Source organism: Antechinus flavipes, chromosome 2 (assembly GCF_016432865.1).
Source record: "Antechinus flavipes isolate AdamAnt ecotype Samford, QLD, Australia chromosome 2, AdamAnt_v2, whole genome shotgun sequence".
Classification (NCBI taxonomy): domain Eukaryota; kingdom Metazoa; phylum Chordata; class Mammalia; order Dasyuromorphia; family Dasyuridae; genus Antechinus; species Antechinus flavipes.
In genome coordinates this window covers 318,103,644-318,123,116 of record NC_067399.1, presented here as the reverse complement: position 1 = coordinate 318,123,116, position 19,473 = coordinate 318,103,644, and the positions used below count along the sequence as shown (strand labels likewise).

Sequence of the window (19,473 nt, the reverse complement as noted above, 5' to 3'; positions counted from 1 at the left end):
TCCTGGATTTCTTCAAATATGTCCCCTTTTAACATAATTTAATAAATTACCTATCAAATTTGTAAACCCATCCAGGACCATATTTCTAGTCACAGATTATATTCCACAAAGTCTCAGTGGTACCTCCAAAAGTTAAATTTTCTCCCTTGCTTTAGGATTTTTTAGTTCCTCTTGCTTGCTGACAAAACTCTAGAAATGTGTATACATACATTGTTTTTGAGAAAAAGCGTCTTACCACTGGCCCTCTTCTTGGATTTGTGTTTCCTGAATACTATGTATTCCAACAGCTTTTCCTCTTTTTTTCACTATAGCTATGCTCTACAACAGGGGTCCTCAAACAGCCCGTGGGCCAGATGCAGCACCTAAGGATGTTTATCCCCCTCACCCAGGGCTATGAAGTTTCTTTATTTAAAGGCCCACAAAACAAAGTTTTTGTTTTTACTATAGTCTAGCCCTCCAACGGTCTGAGGGACAGTGAACTGGCCCCCTATTTAAAAAGTTTGAGGACCCTGGTAGACTCTACAGTATCACATCTGACAGATTACAGTTAGGCAGTTTTCTGTTTTATTCACCTCTTAGCTTAAAGCTTTTCTGATGCAATCTGCACAAAACTTGGTAAATATATTCTTTGCATACTACTTCAACATATTACTTTCAAAAATGTTCTGTTTATCTGTGTTTTTAACATCTTTTAGTTAATTTTCTAGGGAAAAAAATTTTTTTTAATGCTTCATAACTCCCTCTCCCCTCCCCGCCTTTTAGGTGATCCTATCACTAACTTTTCTATTTCCTACTGTGTTCTCACCTAAAGACAAAGAGAAAAATACAGCTTTTAACAAATATGCCTAAAGCAAAACAAATCTACATGCTCCCTTTATTCTGTACATTACTCTTCTTATCAGGAGGTAGGTAGACTGTTTCCTTAATTTCTTTTAGAGTGATACAATGTTGTTGCTACTATGTAATACATTCTTGCCAGCCTGTGTTAGATATACTTCATCCCTGACCAGAACTCCACAATCCACTATATTTTATGCCATGTTCCAGAAATTTCAACCCCATTCTCAGACATTTCAGAGACATGTTCACCTCCCAAATCAATTTTCTTTTCTGTCTCCTCTACTTTCAATAGGCAGCAGTAATGAAAATTTGGTCTTCAGTTTCTTGCCCAAAACTTCATAATCTTTGGTACTATTTCTTACATCTCTTCTGGAACTATCACTTGTGCCCAAGTAAACTGCTGGAAATGAATACTAGTCATCATTTTTTATAAGTATTTGGAAAATGCTTAGTTATTATGCCTTGGATTCTTTTCCTGGAAAGACAACAGACCTTTCTATTGTCATTAGGTCAAAAGCTTCCTCAGAACCCCTGAACAGGAGTTACCAACTACAATTTTTTCTCTCTCCCTTATCCTTACTAGATGACTTCTCCATAACTTTTGTAGTTCTACTATATCATTCAGTGGACTATAAACAGCTTCTCTTCTCAGAGCATTCAGTTACCTTCTTAGGAAGAGACTTAAATTCCATTTTAAATTCAATGTACACCAGCTCTTTTTTTCTTCCCTCCCTTTTCTAAGTGTTATTCTTTTATCCTCTAATATACTGATGAAGGCAAAGTACTTTTCCTTTGCCTCAGGTCCTTTTTTCTCCACTGAAGACTTGTTTTATGTTTGTTTTTTTTTTTTGTATAAAAGTACTCTTCATCTTCTTTAACAACCTGATGGTGGAGAGGCATTTCTCAAGTGTCTTTCACATTCTCTACTAGGAGGAAGATTAGCCTACACTTGGAACAGATAAAGTAGTTAACCAGCTATGATAGAAATACATTCAACATTCAATGCAAGTTATTGCAAAGTCTTCCTTGATTTACACAACTGATTTTTATCCTTCCATACTAAATCTCCTTCACAGTATGATGTAAAGAACAAGATAAAAAAAATCTGTAAAATCTTAAGTATTAAAACAATCATTGTTCTACTACTTTCAATTTGGTTTGCAATAAACCAGATTACAAAGTTTGTATCAATCAGAAAGGAAAAACACTTTAAAGTGAATCAAAATATCTAAGTGGCAAAATTATTACTTGTGATTCCTATTTTTTACATGTTTTTAAAAGTGTGAGAAGTGAACTCCTTTACTTCATCAAAGTTGGCAAAGAGAATTCTATGAGATTTTACTAAATAAAATCAACATTTTAAGTTCTGGGATATAACTGGAGAAAAGCTAACTACTACTGACCATTAGTGTCTCGCATCTCTTCTTCTCGCTTCTTCATGTAGGCAAAATCATTAACAATAGATTCTGAAAGATCCTCCAGGCGTCGAAGTTCAACTTCTAAGGGTTTTAACTTCTCCACTTTTGCAATCTGAGAAAGAAAGGAACAGTGGATTTGCTTATACAGTATTGTCTACCAAATTACCTCTGAAAAATAAAACATTCCTACTTAAAATACAAGACAGTGTACAACCTTTTCAGATTAAAATAATTATAATAACTACTATGTAATTTATTGTATGTAAAACTTAACAGTGATATAAAACTTTAAATAAAACATCTATCATCTAGAACAGTATGCTGGCATATAGTGGGGACTTACATATTTATTTGAGTCCAATAGATGGCGGAAGCTGTTTTATTTTTGTCTTCGCATCTCTACAACCTAGCATGTATAGATGCCTAACATAAAAAAAGATGTTTTAATAAATGTTTTCTGAATGAATTAATTCCCAATTGCTCTCTATCACTATCCTAGCATATCCTTAACCCAAGTAGGCCTCTCACTTTTTCTCCCTCCCCAGAACAACTTATTTAACTTTTTATTAAAAGTCCATATAGAATAGCAGTAGCTAAATTTACATAGAACTTTCAACTTTACTGAACATATTTTGCTATTTGAAACATTATTAACAGGAACTATACGAAGAAAACTGTATTTCTGTAGGATATGTGACATCAATAAGACTATTCACTCCCTCACATGCTAAGGAAATACATGTAACAAGGTGTTTTGCCATTTTTCTTTTTAATGGCAGGACAAAGCAAGAGAAAACCTAGTGTATATCCCCTATCACAACAATGTTAATCCAAACCAAGCTTTGGAAGAAAAATTAGTCAATAAATATTTAGTAAGCATCTATAATGTGTCATGGTTCTGTGCTAAGTGCTAAGGATACAATAAAAGACAAATGACAGTCCCAGCCCACAAGAAGCTCCCAATCAATGGAAGAGGCAATATGCAAACAACTATATCCAAACAAATTTTATAAAGGATAAATTGGAAGTAAGCGACAGAGGGCAGGTACTAGAATTAATTAAGAAGACTAGAATTAATTACTTCCTAGATGATGGGATTTTAGCTGGGACTTGAAGGATCCTGTGAGGCAGAACATTTTAAGTATGGAGACAGCCAATATAAAAATACAGTGAGAGTTGGAAGACAGAGTGTCTTGAACAATGGTGTTTCTGAATCTCAGAATATATGGGGCAGTAGACAAGGAATTTTACTGGGTGTGTGTGTATGTGTGTGACTGGCACTTTAGGAAAATCACTGTGAGAACAGAACAGAAGATGGACTGGAGTGGGGAAAGACTTATGGCAGGGGAAACCAACCACAGAAACCTAATGCCAAAGATACAGTCTTAAGGAAGTGAATCAAAGTACAAAAGATGATCTGTTATGATTATTAAAGCTCTGAAAGAAAAACTTGGGATTTATGCCATGGGGAATTCAATTCAGCAACAAAATTTAATAAATACCTATTAAGTTCTGCAATGTATTGAAGACATTTTATGTTAAAATAATTTTCACATAGTCACATGACTGACAAAGAATCAAGCTCCAATTATACCAAACTACCTTCCCAAAGAAATTACTAATTAGTTGTTGAAAACTATCTATCTAGGTGACCCCCCTACCATCCTCCAAAAAAAAAAAAGTAAAAGGTGGAGTTCCTCATTGTCCAAAATAAAAGCCTTTTCAATTACTACTGATGTTGTAAAACCTAAGGTGTTCTCAGCACAATCTATACTAAAGCTCTACCAAAGAAAGGTGTTAACTCTTTAAAAATAGTTTCTTTAAGAGGATGTGTGAAGATAGCTTGAAAAGTCTCTAGATTTCACACTAAAGAGTTTCATAAAGTTCTTTTCTCTCATGTAGCATCAAGATCTAAGAAAGAAATTTCTTTGTGACAAGCCAGTTTTGATGAAAGCATTAGATTAGTCTGAAGCTGATTTCTGAAAGGGGCAGAACATTCTTATGATGGATTCCAGACCAGAGCAATAAGCATTCACTACATAAACCCAATTGGCACAAAGACAGGAACAAAATATACTTATGGACAAAATCCATGCATGTTTATCTGTGTGTTTGGAAAGTAAAACAAAGTAAAGCTTGTCTATTGGTGTTTTAAGAATTAATGGTATCTGACGAATATAGAAATATGTTTAGAAAAATTGCCTATGTTTAATCTATATAGTGCATTGCTTGCTTTCTAGGGGAGGTGAGAGTGAAAGTGAAAAATCTGGAACACAAGGTTTTGCAAAGGCAAATGCTGAAAACTTTGCATGTGTCAGTAACAGCAACACTGTGTGATGATCAACTATGATTGACTTAGATTTTCTCAGCAATACAATAATCCAAAATAATTCAAAAAAGACTCATGATGGAAAATGCTGACCACATCCAGAAAACTATGGAGTCTGAATGCAGATTAAGGCACAATATTTTCACTTTTTTTTTTTGGTGGGTTTTTCCTTCTGTTCTGTTTCTTCTTTCACAACATGATTTCACAACATGACTAATGTGGAAATATGACTGCACATATGTAATCTATATCAAGTTGCTTTTTGTCTTGGGGGAAAAGGGATTGGAGGGAAGGAAGGAGAAAAAAATTTGAAACTCAAAATCATAAAAAATTAATGCTGAAAATTGTCTTTACATATAATTGAAAATAATACTATCCCCCCCCCCCAAAAAAAAAAAAAATTAGTGGCATCAAAATTAGTTCTGCAAATGTTCATATCTCAAATGAAATTTGATACTTTCTGGAATATCTTGGTATTTTAGAATAATAATTCCTTCTTCCCTGTTAAGCATACTAGGAAAGAGAGCCATGGAAACTCCTTAGCTGTTCAAACCAAGAAACTGTTTCTGTTATAGTTCTATTATTATACTTTCCTAAGGAGGCCATGTTAGATGAAAATTACTGGAAAAAAAGACATGGTAGAGGGTTTAAGAATTAAAATTTAAGGCAACTAATGTATTTTTTATTTTTTTAATTAAGGTTTTCTTGATGAGGAATAACTATCTTCCCTAGAAATGTAACTCAATCAGCATTAGTTCCTGCTTATATATAAAGTACCAGAACCATGCTAATTCAGATAATCAAGCAAAAGTCAAGGTATTGAAAGGCAAAACTAGTGACAAAATCAGACATATGGATAACCTATCCTTAAAAAAAGAACTTGAGAAATCAAGAACAAGAGCTGTCCTTCTTAAGCCAGAAGTACACCTTTTCCTTATAAACATCAAGTTGGCAAGCTTTCTACCTTTTTAGAGAGGAAGACTAAATATTTTGTCTTAATTGTGAATTCATTTTCTAATAGACCTGCAAAATATCTGACCATGTAGGAGAGACTGACTGAAGGGACTTGCAAGTAGTTTGTAAAAGATGACCAATGGATGACCTTCAAATGCTAGTGCTAAGGCATGAATTCAAAGAAAAGAAAGAGGGATAGCATATCAGAAGACAAAGTCTAAGCACACACTGCCTTCTTAAATTTCCACAACAGACTCAAAAGATTTTGACCTTTTTGTTTAATAATGACTCTCTATCACATTAAGGCTTATTATCAGCCATCTCAGGAACACATGAGCTTTCCAAACAAAGCTTGGGTCTGGGTGGGTCCCTGAAAGTTAATTCCTCCCACACTTTTTGTGGCTTCACACTTTATTCTAGCACACAATAACAGCAAATGTTGTCACTGCTTGGCTCTGATAAACAGGAATAGCAGTAAAAGGATAATGGAGTGAAAAAAACATGGAGTTAAGATTTAGAAGGGCTTGCGTTCAATTCCTGATCTTTAATTTGTTGTGTGACCCTGGACAAGTTATTTACTTCTCTGAATTTTAATTCCCTCATCTATAAAATGGAAATTATCCACCTCATAGGGCTGTAGAAGCATATATCTGGGTTCAAGGACAGACTCGATATTTATTAGCTATGTAACACTGGGCAAGTCACAAATTCTCAGTTCATTTGCCTATAAAATAGAGATAAAAATACTTGCACTACTGACCTTATGAGGTTATGGAAAAACTACGTATTAGATTTTAAAATATTCTATAAATATGAGCTAACATTATTTCGGAATACTGTAGGCAATAACTGTCTCTAAACAAATGAACAACAGTGCCTAAGCAAAAACTCAAAAGTACAGCCTTTGGGACACAACACACTACTCCCTTTTGAATAATAATAATAATAAGCAAACTCCATATAACTTGTAAATAAAAGGCTATAATTTAAAAAAATAATAAACTCTGGTTGTTGCTAGGTTCCCATTTTTCTGAGCCCCAGTAATGGTATACCATATTGGGGCAGAGGCGTTTCATAATTGGGAAGCAGAAGCACTGAGCTATGTTGTAACCAAGTACGTAAAGGCAGGCTGAGAAGCTGAGGACGTGCCAGACATGCAAAGCAGGAAGTAAGGAAAGGAAGAGCATCGGCTTCCTTTCAACTAGGGATTCCCCAGATGGATTAACTAGGAAGTCAAAGGACACAAGCCTTCTTTCCAATGTTAACAAGTGAGGTTCAAAGCTTATGGAAATTCTAAGAGGTACAGACACCAAAATATTAGAAAAGGATACTATCTACATGTTTTCTAACTTAGAGAACAAAAGAAACTTACATAATAACTTTATTGAATACTTAATATTATTTGATGCAAGTATTAAATAGCTACTCATCATACTAAAACAAAGAAAAGTTCAACCTGAACTGTAACTCAAAAATTCAGATGAGATCCTGTTGCTTGTTAAATTATAAAAATCCAGCAGTATTGCCTTGGGAGCTTCTCCAGCTAGGGAGCTGAGCACTACTATTACTACTAGAAAACATCCTATTCCTCCCTCATTTTATGAGAGTTATTTGTCTTTGGGATTGTGAAGACTTGAGATCCTTTTCTTTATTCTTAAACCATTTAGTAAGAGAAACAAAAATCTATTCTTTTTTGTTCATCAGAAAGTAGTCAGGGGCAAGCAATACAGTGTCTACCAGGGATCTGCTAGATCAGTTGTTCAGATTTACTGTTCAAAAATAACCCAGAGTGGTTTCATTTGATCACTTGGCAGAACAAACTATTTGGGGCCCAGGACAGAAAAAAGCAGAAATATCCCAACAAGGTGCCATTCCCACTTGACTACTTCCTGTTTCAAAACTAGTTCACTTCCACTCCTCATTCATGCCAGGGCATGTCCATTCCAATGTCTGGTTCAAAGATACAGATCTCAACTGGCAGAGGTTCCAACACATCACTAAAAAGATTTATTTCATTTCTTACCTCTTGGTCACTTTATTATACTCTACCTATAAATTTCTTTAAATGGTTTTGAACAACTATCTTTCACTAGTTTATTTATAGTCTTCAAAAATAATTGATATTTCCTGTTCTCCCTCTCTTTTCCATTGCTAAACTGTTACTCAGCCAAATAAAATATATTCTTTCATTAGAAATTAATATCCCCTGTCCTTGTGATTCCCCTGTGCCTCTTTTACTTTAGTAAATCCTTTGCACCATCCCGAGTCTTCCAGTTGGGTTCTCATAAGAAGAAATGAATCTCTGTGCTCCTTTATTCTACGATGTGATGTTTCATTCATTATATGCAATTGGCCTCTCTCTTGACCTCCACTAGCAAGTGCAATGACTTTTCGGGGGCTCTACTACACTTTTATGTCAACATCCTACTGCCATTTATTACCAAACTGGTTCCCTACAATTTTTCAGTTTTAAAACTTGGATAAATTTTTTTCTGTAAAAATGACATCTGTCCTTGGTGTCTCAGAGACTAAATAGTACTAAATACATGCCTCCCCAAAACAGTTATACTGGCAGTCAAAAAGCCAAAACTTTTCCCTGCCCTGAACTTAACACAGAAACGAATTCCAGCTTTTAAAATTTGAACTATGCACACTTGAAGTCTGCCTCAAGAGAACTAATGGCAAGTACATGAGAATTTTATCACCCCAACATTTCCAAAGGAGCGTCAGAAGAGCCTTCTGGCAAACAACAAAGCCAGGAATGTTTTCAATACTGCTAAACCAACTTTCTGTATCAGTAAGACAGCAGATTACAAACAGCTGGTTGTCATGTGACTGCTGAGAAAAATACAGCATTCTGGGCAAAGCACAGCCTATTGGTCTTAATGGGTCACAGAGTCCTAGTAGCATAGTTGGCTGCTACTTAACTGAGTATCATTGTAGAACGTACCTCCTCGTAATTTTTCGCTTCCACCCCATGCTTCATGTCCAGGATCACGAGCTGGTCAGGTGTCCGCCCTGTTCCTGGAAACGAAATGAAAGGATTCATTGTGTGGAATATTTAACATTCCAGGAAATCACCCACCCACTCTCTCTCCTTGCCCCCACCCTCTCAATAGAGGGAAACAGGCAGTCCCTCCCCCTACTCAGCTGTAGAGAATTCCCGTCTCTGCCTAAAATCACAAGCACTCCAGACAAAGCCTGGATCTGTGTGGGACTCCGGAAAGCAAAGAGAACAGGCTGCTGGCAAACAGTATTAAGTGTGTAAGACACAAGATACTGCAGCTGGTGGTAGAAGGGTAGGGAGGGAGGGGGAAAAAAAATAACATAGGGCCATATAAAATAAAGCTCAAAAATCAAAACGATCTGAATTTGGATGGGAGATGAATCAGCTGGTAATGACCACTGACCTAGGTAGACACTGACTTAGGTAAACTGAGGTAGACTATGAATAAGATAGTACATAGTCAATACAGACACCAAGATGGGACCACAGATTCCATGATACAATAAACTATTTCAAATCTAGGTGGCCACAAAACAACAGAAATCTCTGTCTTATAGAATAAATAACCTCTTATAGAATAATAACCCTTAAAATTTAGTAACAAAGTAGATGGTGTACTGAGCATGGAAAACTTGAGTTTAATAATGTCTCAGACATTCACTAGCAGTGTGCAAGTAGTAGTCTCAGTTTTCTCATTTGTAAAATCAGGGAGTTGGACTTCATGGCCTTGAGTATTCCTTCCAAATCGAAATCTATGATTCTATCATCTCTGATCTGGTGGAGATGATATCACTGCAAAAGAAGGTCTCTATTCTTCAGAAAAAAAGAGGTCTATTTATGATGGCAGGGATCAACAAAACAATGCTCATATTAACAAAAATTTCATCTCTGGTAAGTTGGAATTCTTTCCTTATCAAGAAAGTGAAAAGGAAAAGGCAACTAGAAGGTTCTATCATCCAAGATCTTAAAATCTTAAAATTCAGCAGCTCATAAAGCATAGCAGGCATCAAATAATAACTCACATTTATAAAGCACAGAATATTTTACATAAATTATCTCACCTAGTTTCTTACAGCAGCCTTACAAGGTAGATATTTTAAATGTACAATGATTAAGTGACTAGCCACACAGTATATGTAAGAGGTAATATTCAGGTATAGTGAAAAGAGTCCAAGGATCTGAGTTCAAATTCTAGCTCTACCCCTTTACAACTAGGGTGAACTAGGACCATAGACAAGTTAGTTAAATCTCTCAATTCTCTTATCAGTAAAAGGAGGGGGTCATACTCATTGACCTTTAGGTCTAGATCCATCATCTAGGACAAAGGCTTTGCTTGAATCCCGTATTCTGTCCATTACACCATGAAAACCAACCAAGCTATTAGGAATATAACCCCTGAAAGCAAGAGTTAGCAACAGTGTGGAGCTAAATTCAAAAATATTTACTGATAACTTATGAGCCAGGAATATGGAACCTGTACTCAAGGATCTCATTGATTATATTCCAAAATCAGTGACATAAACAATAAATGCTAGAAGAGACCAGAGGAGGGAGAAAATGGACTATCATAGGGAGCAAAGACTTCATGAAGAAATTAGGGTTGACTTGATGAGGGTCACACAGCTAAGGAAGTGTTAAAATGTCTGAGGCCAAATTTAAACTCAAGTCCTCCTGACTTCAGGACTGGTACTCTATCCACTACACCAGGGGTCCTCAAACTACAGCCCGCAGGCCAGATGCAGTAGCTGTTTATCCCCCTCACCCAGGGCTATGAAGTTTCTTTATTTAAAGGCCCACAAAACAAAGTTTTTGTTTTTATTATAGTCCGGCCCTCCAATAGTCTGAGGGACAGTGAACTGGCCCCCTATTTAAAAAGTTTGAGGACCCCTGCACTACACCAACTACCTGCCTAGGGTGTTATGTGTCTGAGGTCAAACTTTTACTCATGTTCTGGGAGGACTGAAAAAATTAAAAAGGAGTAGGAAGGACACTCAAGTTGGAAGAGATGGAAAGGTTAGGGGGGAAAAGGAAGGGAGGGAGGAAGGAGTAGGAAGCTCAAGGCTGAGAAATAGTTCAGTATGTTCAGAAGACAATAAAAAGACAAACATGGTTAGAATAATAAGCTCAATGGATAACAGATAAGCAAGCTAAGATAAAACTGTAGAAAGTTTTGAATGTCAAGCTGATTATTTGACTCCCAATACTATCAGGGAGGGTTGGTGCTTTGGAAGGAATTTTCTCCAAAATGTAGGTATGAAATCCTGATATTGCCATAGTTCTACAGTAGATTTAAAAGCATTTTTCATTTGCCCTTCCTCATTTAAGAAATCTTAAAATCCAAGCAACTCATAAAGGCACCTGGTGCACAGGTTAGGATATCCTCTGCCTAATAATTTCTTCTCACTATCTCCCATTTTGCCATAGTTTAACATTAATCAGTAATGACTGAAACCACAGCCCTTTGCCAGATCTGGTTCCAGATAACAGACTTCTTAGAAAGTCCAGTGTTTCCCACTTTTAAAAAACTTCTTTCAGCATTATACCAATTTATAAAGATAGAGTTCGGTCTATGTGGTGTCAGACCCTAATATCAGACAGGGAAAGGTAATAGCCAGTGAAGATATTAACAAATCTGAAGATGATTTTCTATAGAGTACATAATTATATACTCATTCCAAAAGTGTTTTCCAGCCTAAACTCCAACTTCCATCAAATTCTGCTTCCTTTAACTAGTTTCTCTTATACACCCTCTTTCCCCCCATTACTGTAAGTACATCATTGAGCACAATGCTTAATAACTGTCTACTAAATTTGAGGATACCCAGAAATATACTAGGGACTGTAGGAAAGTACATTAAAAAATATGACCAATAAAAAATAAGCCTATCGAGGTTAACTGGTGAGGTGAGAATTGCCTGTGGAACACTTAAATAACTTAAGTGAAAGTTCTTTAGATATCAGGTTCAACATGGACTTCCAGATCTAAAATTCTATCATTCCATAACTTTTATCTTGTATGCATCAGTGAATTCACTAATAGTTTCTAAATAGGAGATTCATCACAAGATTTAGGATTGGAAGAAACTGATCAAAGTAGTTTCGAGGAAGATTAATTTGGGCAGGATGGGTTAAAACAAGGTAATAAGTTAAGAAATCCAGGCATGAAATAATTAGGGAATGAACTAAGATGGTTAAAGTGAGAATGGAAAAGAACAAATAAAAATTTTAAGGGAATTATTAATAGATCCAATAGATGTGATATAGTCAGTGAAGGGAAAGGAGACCAAGAAGACTTCTAATACTTTAAGCCTATCAAGATGGAGAAAAAGATGGTGCTATTGATAGAAATATGGATGTCAGGAAAGAGAAGCCAATTTGAAAAGTATAATGAATTTTGAGTTGTGTTGCATTTGAATTAATAGCAGATCAAGTAAGTGAGAATATTTTGTAGGCAATGGGCCTACCTGGAGGAATATAAATACTAGAGAAAAAGTTCTATAGTTTTTGACTTTTTTGCCTAAAAGACGGTTCATAACATGGTACAATAGGAAGAGTACTAAACATGCATGGAACAGGCAGCTCCTTTCTCAGCCATTTACTAGATGGACATAAGCAAGGCACTTAAGACTCTTTTTGGGATTCAGTTACTATGGCACCTATAAATAAGCAGTATTAATACCTATTCATAGGACTGCAGTGAAGAACAATTAAGACATATGTAAAATAAGATGTATAGAAATGTAAGCTTTTATCATTGTTAATATCCCCATTAGTTTTCAAATTAAGCAGGGCCTATGCTGATCAGCTGCAGCCAATATTAATTCTTGGTTGAGCTACTAGGAACTCTTAGCTTCTTAAGGAAGCTGCATGTGCTGCTATTAGATAAAAGCTATGGATCCAGGAAAATCTAATGAATGAAAAGTCTAACCATCTGGAGGCAGGCGTTAATGAAAAAGGCCTTAAAACTAAGACTTACTCTGCATATAATATAATGTTAACTTTGGATTTTGTGCTTGCTGGTTAGTTTTGCTAAAATTTTTTTTTCTTTTTTCATATGGGATGGCTGTTGGGGAAGGGAGTGAAGTTATCTTGGGGAAAAAAAGTGGATGAAAACAAAAATAATTATAAAAGATTTTTTTAAAGGTACAGCAAGGCCTTTATTCCAGAGGACTGAAATACGCTACCTATCTCCAGACAGAGAGGTGGTAGATACAAGATGCAGAATGATTTAAATTTTGCCTATGCATATTTGTTAAGGAATTGTGTTTTTCTGGTAAACTGGGAGAGAAGAAGAAATGAATGCTTGTTAATTGACAAAAAAGTAAAAGAACTTCAACTAAGACTCCCATACCAAAAATAGTCAAGACTAAGGAGGTGTTCCTGGCTCTATCACATAATGAAAGAAATGTATCCAATTTTGTTCCAAATTACAGAAAAAAATGTATACTTTTGAATGTAAATATGTTGTTTTCTAGACATCTATGCCAAAATCAAGCCTATCTAAGGTATGTCATAGTACTCAGAGAGAAATTCCAGTTATAGTATATGAGGAAAAAGGTCTAATTGGCTAACTTTCACTTCTATTTACGTGAGTAAATGCTCAGATCTCATTTCCTCTACATAGCCATCAGGACCCAGGAAGTTCATGCTCTGCTTGACTTTTGTGAGCCCTACAGGAGTTCCCTGTCTCAGACAACCAAAATTGGGTAGAGTACCTATCATCTAGGAAAAACCTTCTTTGGCCACTTACCCTTGCTCTCAAAACATGCCTCAAACATATCATAATCCTCAGTGGTGAAGGCAAATTTTCCTTTGGTTGCATCCTCCTTGGAATATAGGATGTGGCCAGCTGAATCTGTAATCTGCCAAAAAAAAAAAAAAATAACAATCGATGATAAATGTAGTTTTGGAATGTAGATTTGTTGGGGGGGGGGGAGGGGAGGGGCCTGAAGGGAGGGCTACAGCTCTTTATTATACTTTCTTTGGTTTTCACCCTAAAGAATAGCTCTACTAGCTGTTAAGAGTCCTTTGTCTAAGCTAAAGTTGCCAAATTACTCCAATCACTGTTTTGAAGGCCACTAGAAAATAGCCATAGATAAACAAATGGTGAAGGGTCCTCTATAGCAAAGTGAATCATCCTGGCTAACCAAAGCTTTGAGAGTTTAGTAGATTGTCTACAGCTTGGACTAGGTCTTTAAGACATCTTTTCAGCAATTAATATTTAAAGATCATCAAAATAAGAGTCAATGAATCAAATTGCACAACATAATGGTACTTGTTAAAAATAAGGTTCTACTTACATAAATTTAATGAAATTTTTAAACAGAAAACTTGCCCATTTTAATTCAAAAAGTTATGATAAAAACTCTATTAAGATTCTTGAGTATGAATTTTTCTGCCCCCCCTTTCATCATGCCTACTTATGGAAATGTTTTGCATAAATTCATATGTTTAATACATATTGCTTTCTTTCCAAATGGGAAAGGACTGGAGGGAGAGAATTTATCATTCAAAAAATCTTAAATGTAAATACTTAAAAATCAATTCTTATTAAGGCATTAAAAATGACTTCTCCACATCCCCATACCAATCTCCCACCTTGTCAAATAACCCACACTGAAAAAAACCCTAAGATTTTGTTATATCTCTTTTTAGTTGCCTATACTTCAATATCCATATAACTAAGGAATGCTGAAATAATTTGAGATATGCCCAGAGCCCAATCAAAGTTAGGAATCTGGGAACTGTTCAGAATACTGGTTAGCCTTCATAACCAAGTCTTAAATACATGATAAAAGTTGTGAAGCTAGCAAATTTCTTAACTTAAAGAGATGAAAGCACTGCACTGACTTTCACAAGTAGCATGTATATTGATATGCTTTTCTCTACTCCTACCCCCAATCCCATTCTAAGCTCCCAAAAGGCAGGAGTTATGTCATTCATTAAAGTCTTGTTGACTGATTTGAAAGATCTTCAATCTGGAGATACTGGTGATAGGGGCAAAACAAACAGCTATCAGAACTACCTGGGCAGAATTCCAAGGTATTTAATGGCAAGACTCTGAGATCCAGTCTAATGCCACTTTTTCACTTTCCCAGAATCAAATCTCTCAATAATAGAAAAGTTAAAACAATAATCAGTTCAAAAAGATAAAAATTTGTATACAAAGAAAAGAAAACTAGTTGTTCTCGCCAGATCACCTTTCCTCCCTCAAGAATAAGAAAATTCTAAAAGGTAAATGAGGATGTCTGATTCCTACATTCTGAGGAGAAATAAAATCCCAGTTTGAATGCAGTAAGCAATTAAAACCAAAGTTGTATATCAAGTCAGTTTCTCCCTAAGCACAGATGCAAAAAACTCAGTATTTTAGACTTTAGCATACTTCTTAAGGAAGATGGTAATGATTAAATAGTGATAAGCCATGTTTAATTGTAATTAGGTATCATTTATGCATTAAGGATATGATATTGAGTAAAAAAAAAAAAAAGAAAGAAAGATAGATTTAATCTTCCTTCCAAGCCAGGTCACTGATCTAGGACAAATGAATCAAATGAAACAAAGTTCAGATGAGCTCAAATATATTCCAAAAGTTCCCTTTTAAAACATGTGATATGATAAAATGTTGACATATATCTAGAAAGCAAGAAACATATTATGGAGGGAGAAGAGAAAGAGAAGAATGTGGGGGGAGAAGATGGAAAAGGAGAGGAAAGAGGAAGAAACAATGTAAATTGGAGGACTGAAAAATCTTACCCTCCAAGGTACCAAAAACTCAACAATTTGTTAATTCTTTGCATACCGCAATGAATTGGTGATCTTGGCCTAATTTTCCTAAAGGACAACCAAAACCTCTTTTTTCCCCCCCAGGCAGACCCAGTGCAGACAATTTCTTCTTCCAAACAGACAAACACAAGAAAGACATTGTCATCTGAGAGGGTTAAGGAGGCGCTTGACCCTGGAAAAACACTAGTTGCAACCTTCCATCATTATCACCTGTGCAACAATCTGTAGAAGGGGTTCAAGGATATGAAGAACTCAAAAAAAAAAAAAAAAAAATTGAGAAGATCTTATAGGAACTGCTAAAAAACAAAGAAAATACAACTAAGAAAACGATTTACACAAAGATCTTAATCAACCAACATAAAAATGTAAGGAAGTAACACTGAAAAACATCAAAATTCTCATCAGTGCAATGACTTGATTTTAACTCCAGAGAACTGACAGTACACTTCCATCTTTTCAGCAGACGGGTGATAATAAGCCTTGGTTGTCAGACACGGCCAATATGTTGCCTAACTTTGTTTTCTTTCGAGTGAGGGTTCTATGAAAAGTAAAGAACTGGGAAGTGAAATATGTTTTAAAACAACTTATACACATGTGCATGTGGTAAACACACACACACACACACACACACACACACACACACACACACACTCTCTCTCTTATTTAAAGAAGTGGTTCAAGGAAAAAGGCCCTTGCATTCCTATTCAACTCTGTACCCTTTATTAGCAGGAAATTTGTTAACCAGAAATGGTGTGTCCAATTATGACCATAGTTCCCCAAAGATATCTCCTTACTTTTATATTCCCTATACATTCCCAAGCTGACAAAACTATTGGCATCATACATATCTCTGAAAATTAATTGTTAAATACAAAGTCAGACAAATCATTACCTTTGAGGATCAGCTACTGGATATGGATGGTTTAGAATTCTTACATGTCCTAGTGATTTCTTGTCCCTCAGTTCGGTAGGCTCTTCTATTTCTCTCAGGCTTTTTGAATGAGGCTGCTTAGACATCTAGCCACAGATCTTAAAATTCTTTTTCTTGCTCCCTCCCTGGCAATCCCATTACACAAAACCAGCAGGTAGCTAAAATTAGAGAGTAGGAAATTGGGCCAAACTGGGTGACTAATCAGAGCTGGCAAAAGCTAATAGGCTGAAATGATTGTTTTAAATTTTCCTTAATTAAAATTTTCTAGCTACAGATCATATGAGAAGGTTACCTAGTTTTTCAAGAGTTCAGTATCATAATTTCATATTTTCTGTTTAAATGCTATACAGCTAACATACCCAGAAATAATCTAGGTCCTTTCTCTCTCTGCTTTTTATATATAGATAGTATACCCTCAAATGTATTCTCTTTTCTGTCTTTCTGGCCAAATTATATATGTATACACACACACACACACACACACACATTCACAGAATTTTCAATTATAGAGGCACTATATCAATCTTTGCTAAGACAGAAAGTAATATTATACTATAGATTTGTTCCCAGCTGCTCTGCTTATCCCACATTACCTCCCAAAAATGATACAAAGATTTATTTTAAAATAACACCTTCTGGAGAAAGCCAGCCAAAGCTCACAACTTAAAAGGTAAGAAGAGAAAAATGTGCTAATTGCACATGAAGAATAGCTGATCTCAAAAATGTACTGTAATGTAAATACTCTCCCCCCAAAACAGTGAAAACACAGATTATGGGGGGAGAGGAGGGAGTGAAAAAGAGAAACCAAAAAAGTACATAAAGAACTACTATGAAACTTGGACTAGATGGAGTTTTGAAGTTTTCTGGATTTTGTTTCCTCTAACTCATCTCTGTTCCCAGGTACTTTCCCAATTCCTTGCCATTCATTCAAGCCTTGTTTTCCCTTTACTTTTGAAAGGTTCTACAGATAATTTCACATTAAGCAGAGTACTGGCAAAACATTTAAAAATAAAAAAAATAGAGAGGAGCTGGTCATGACTAACTAGATGGAGGACTAGATATTTTCTCCAATCTTCTCAAGTCTCAAAAAACAAAACAAAAAAAGAATTATGCAACAGATTAAGCAATTACAACTGTATATAAAGGACAAGAAAGGGAAAAGGATTCCCACAGGGATTTTTCTTTATTGCTCCAAGTTCTTTGCCAATACATACTTTTGTCCTTCTCTCCACTGTCTTGTTACAACAAATAGAAAGTCTCAATTCTACCTAACCTCAGAAATACACGGGTGCCTCTGTGTATATACATCAAAAGAGGAGATCATGCTTATCTTCTGACTGGGCATCCTCACAGTTTGTCTCCCCAGTGAACAAAAGAATGTATGGACCTAGAGTAGGAGGTTAATGAGCAAGGTTGTACTAGGCCTGAAGGAAAAGGGACTGGAATCCAGCTGGAATTAGTACAGTCCTATCCCACCCAAACAATTCCAAGGGTTGGCACAGATTGGGGTCTATCCTTGTTGGTAAAGCTATTATCCAAGATTAAAGAGTCAGAAAATAGGAAAAATATTAAAGCTACCAATGATTTCAAGAAAAAAAATTCTATTAAATACCTAGAGCAGAAGCAGATAAACGAAAAATGATGCTATAATTGGGGAAGATGAATACCAAAATATCCACAAAATTACAAACCTCTCTAAACAAATACTACAAGTCGAAGGAAATCAAACCACACTTGATGAAACATGAAACTGTACATTCTCAAGAGAGCAAAGAACCACATAAGAGAAAAATCAGAATTTTGAGAAAAGTCTCAAAAGAACAAATTGGCAAAATCCATAGGCAGTCCAAGCAGAAACAATCTGTAGTATAAAGTAATTTGAATCCACAATGGTGAGTCTCTCCAAAGAAGTGGGAAAAAAAATTGGGAATATAAATATACTGAAATGAAGGATAATCTGGAAGAAGAAAAAAGAAAAAAAATACCATAAATTATCACGAATACCATAAAATTAGTATATACCCACTAAAGATTGCAGAAGGAAACAGAATAATGTATCCTAAAATGCAAAGAAGCTAAAGATGCAACAGAAACTACATACGCTGTAAATCTAAGTCTAACATCAATGAAAAATAGATCTTAAAAATTGAAGCATTTCTGCAAAACAAAAAACATGAGCATAAAAAAATGAATCTGTGAAGTGAATATTACTATGTACTTCAATTGAGCCAATATTAGGGCAATACAGTTATCTAAGTTTCCTGACAACTAAGGTTAAAAAAAAGAAAACAATGAATTGCACAGACTTCATTTTCTGAAAGAAAGCATATATATTCATCAGTACAAGCAAACTGTTTCATGAAATTAAACTCTACAAAGAAATTTTAGAGTGAGGATCTTTGTTGAAAGAATACTACAGTGAACAATTATCTTCAACTGGAATCTTATGAGACATAACTGTTTAAATAGGTGATTGGTTCTAAAAGCAGACAAAGGCCATGATGCTACATTGTAAGCTCCATGAAGGCATTCTGATGGCCATGGGGATAAGCTCTAGCAACTCCTTTCTGGAATTTAATTGAAAGGATAAAATGTGGGAGAAATTCATGTGCACATTACATTTTATCTATTTTCCAATTATAGTCCCGGATAAATGCTGTTTGCTACCTGTTCAACAGAGCTGCCCAGCCCTATTTACTTTTACTATTCTCTTTTGCTGTTGCATACTGGGATGGTACAGGTCACTGCCATTAGCAATTACTAAATTACTAAATTACTACAAGAGGCAATAAAGAACAAGAGTTGTATGTGAGTAAACAGTTAATGAGAAAAGTCATATTGAAATATCTCCCAGGTACCCAAGGCAGGATCTTAATAATGTACCACAGTGCAGCATGTCCTTCCTCTAAGAGTAAAGAGAAGTCACTCTTTCTTATCTGATCCTGACTTAAAAGGTAACTGTAAGATTATATAAAGTTCATGCTGTCAAGAAGCTTACATTTTAGCTAGGATACCACAAGCACATACCTTTGTCAGGAAAAAGCTAGATGGTTGAGCTGAAACCAAGTATAGGCCTATCACTTCCTTTCTACAATTATGTAGCATCTGCGAAAGTGATAGGTCCAATTCTTCCTACTTGTAAGAAAATTGAAAAGATCTACTCTCTGTTGCTCATGAAGGTGGCTTGTAGCTTTATTTATAGATATGAGAT

The 19,473-nt window shown here is 35.5% G+C and overlaps 1 protein-coding gene across 1 annotated transcript in view; it reads right to left on the bottom strand.

Moving 5' to 3' along the window:
* Positions 1 to 19,473, bottom strand: part of TMED10 (transmembrane p24 trafficking protein 10) — a 38,195-nt gene that overhangs the window by 5,077 nt on the left and 13,645 nt on the right. Inside the window, exons 2-4 of the mRNA XM_051977588.1 lie at positions 13,299 to 13,410; positions 8,492 to 8,565; positions 2,244 to 2,370 (exon numbers count right to left, since the gene is read on the bottom strand). Coding sequence (XP_051833548.1) covers positions 2,244 to 2,370; positions 8,492 to 8,565; positions 13,299 to 13,410 — 313 coding nt within the window. The remainder of the gene's footprint in view (positions 1 to 2,243; positions 2,371 to 8,491; positions 8,566 to 13,298; positions 13,411 to 19,473) is intronic.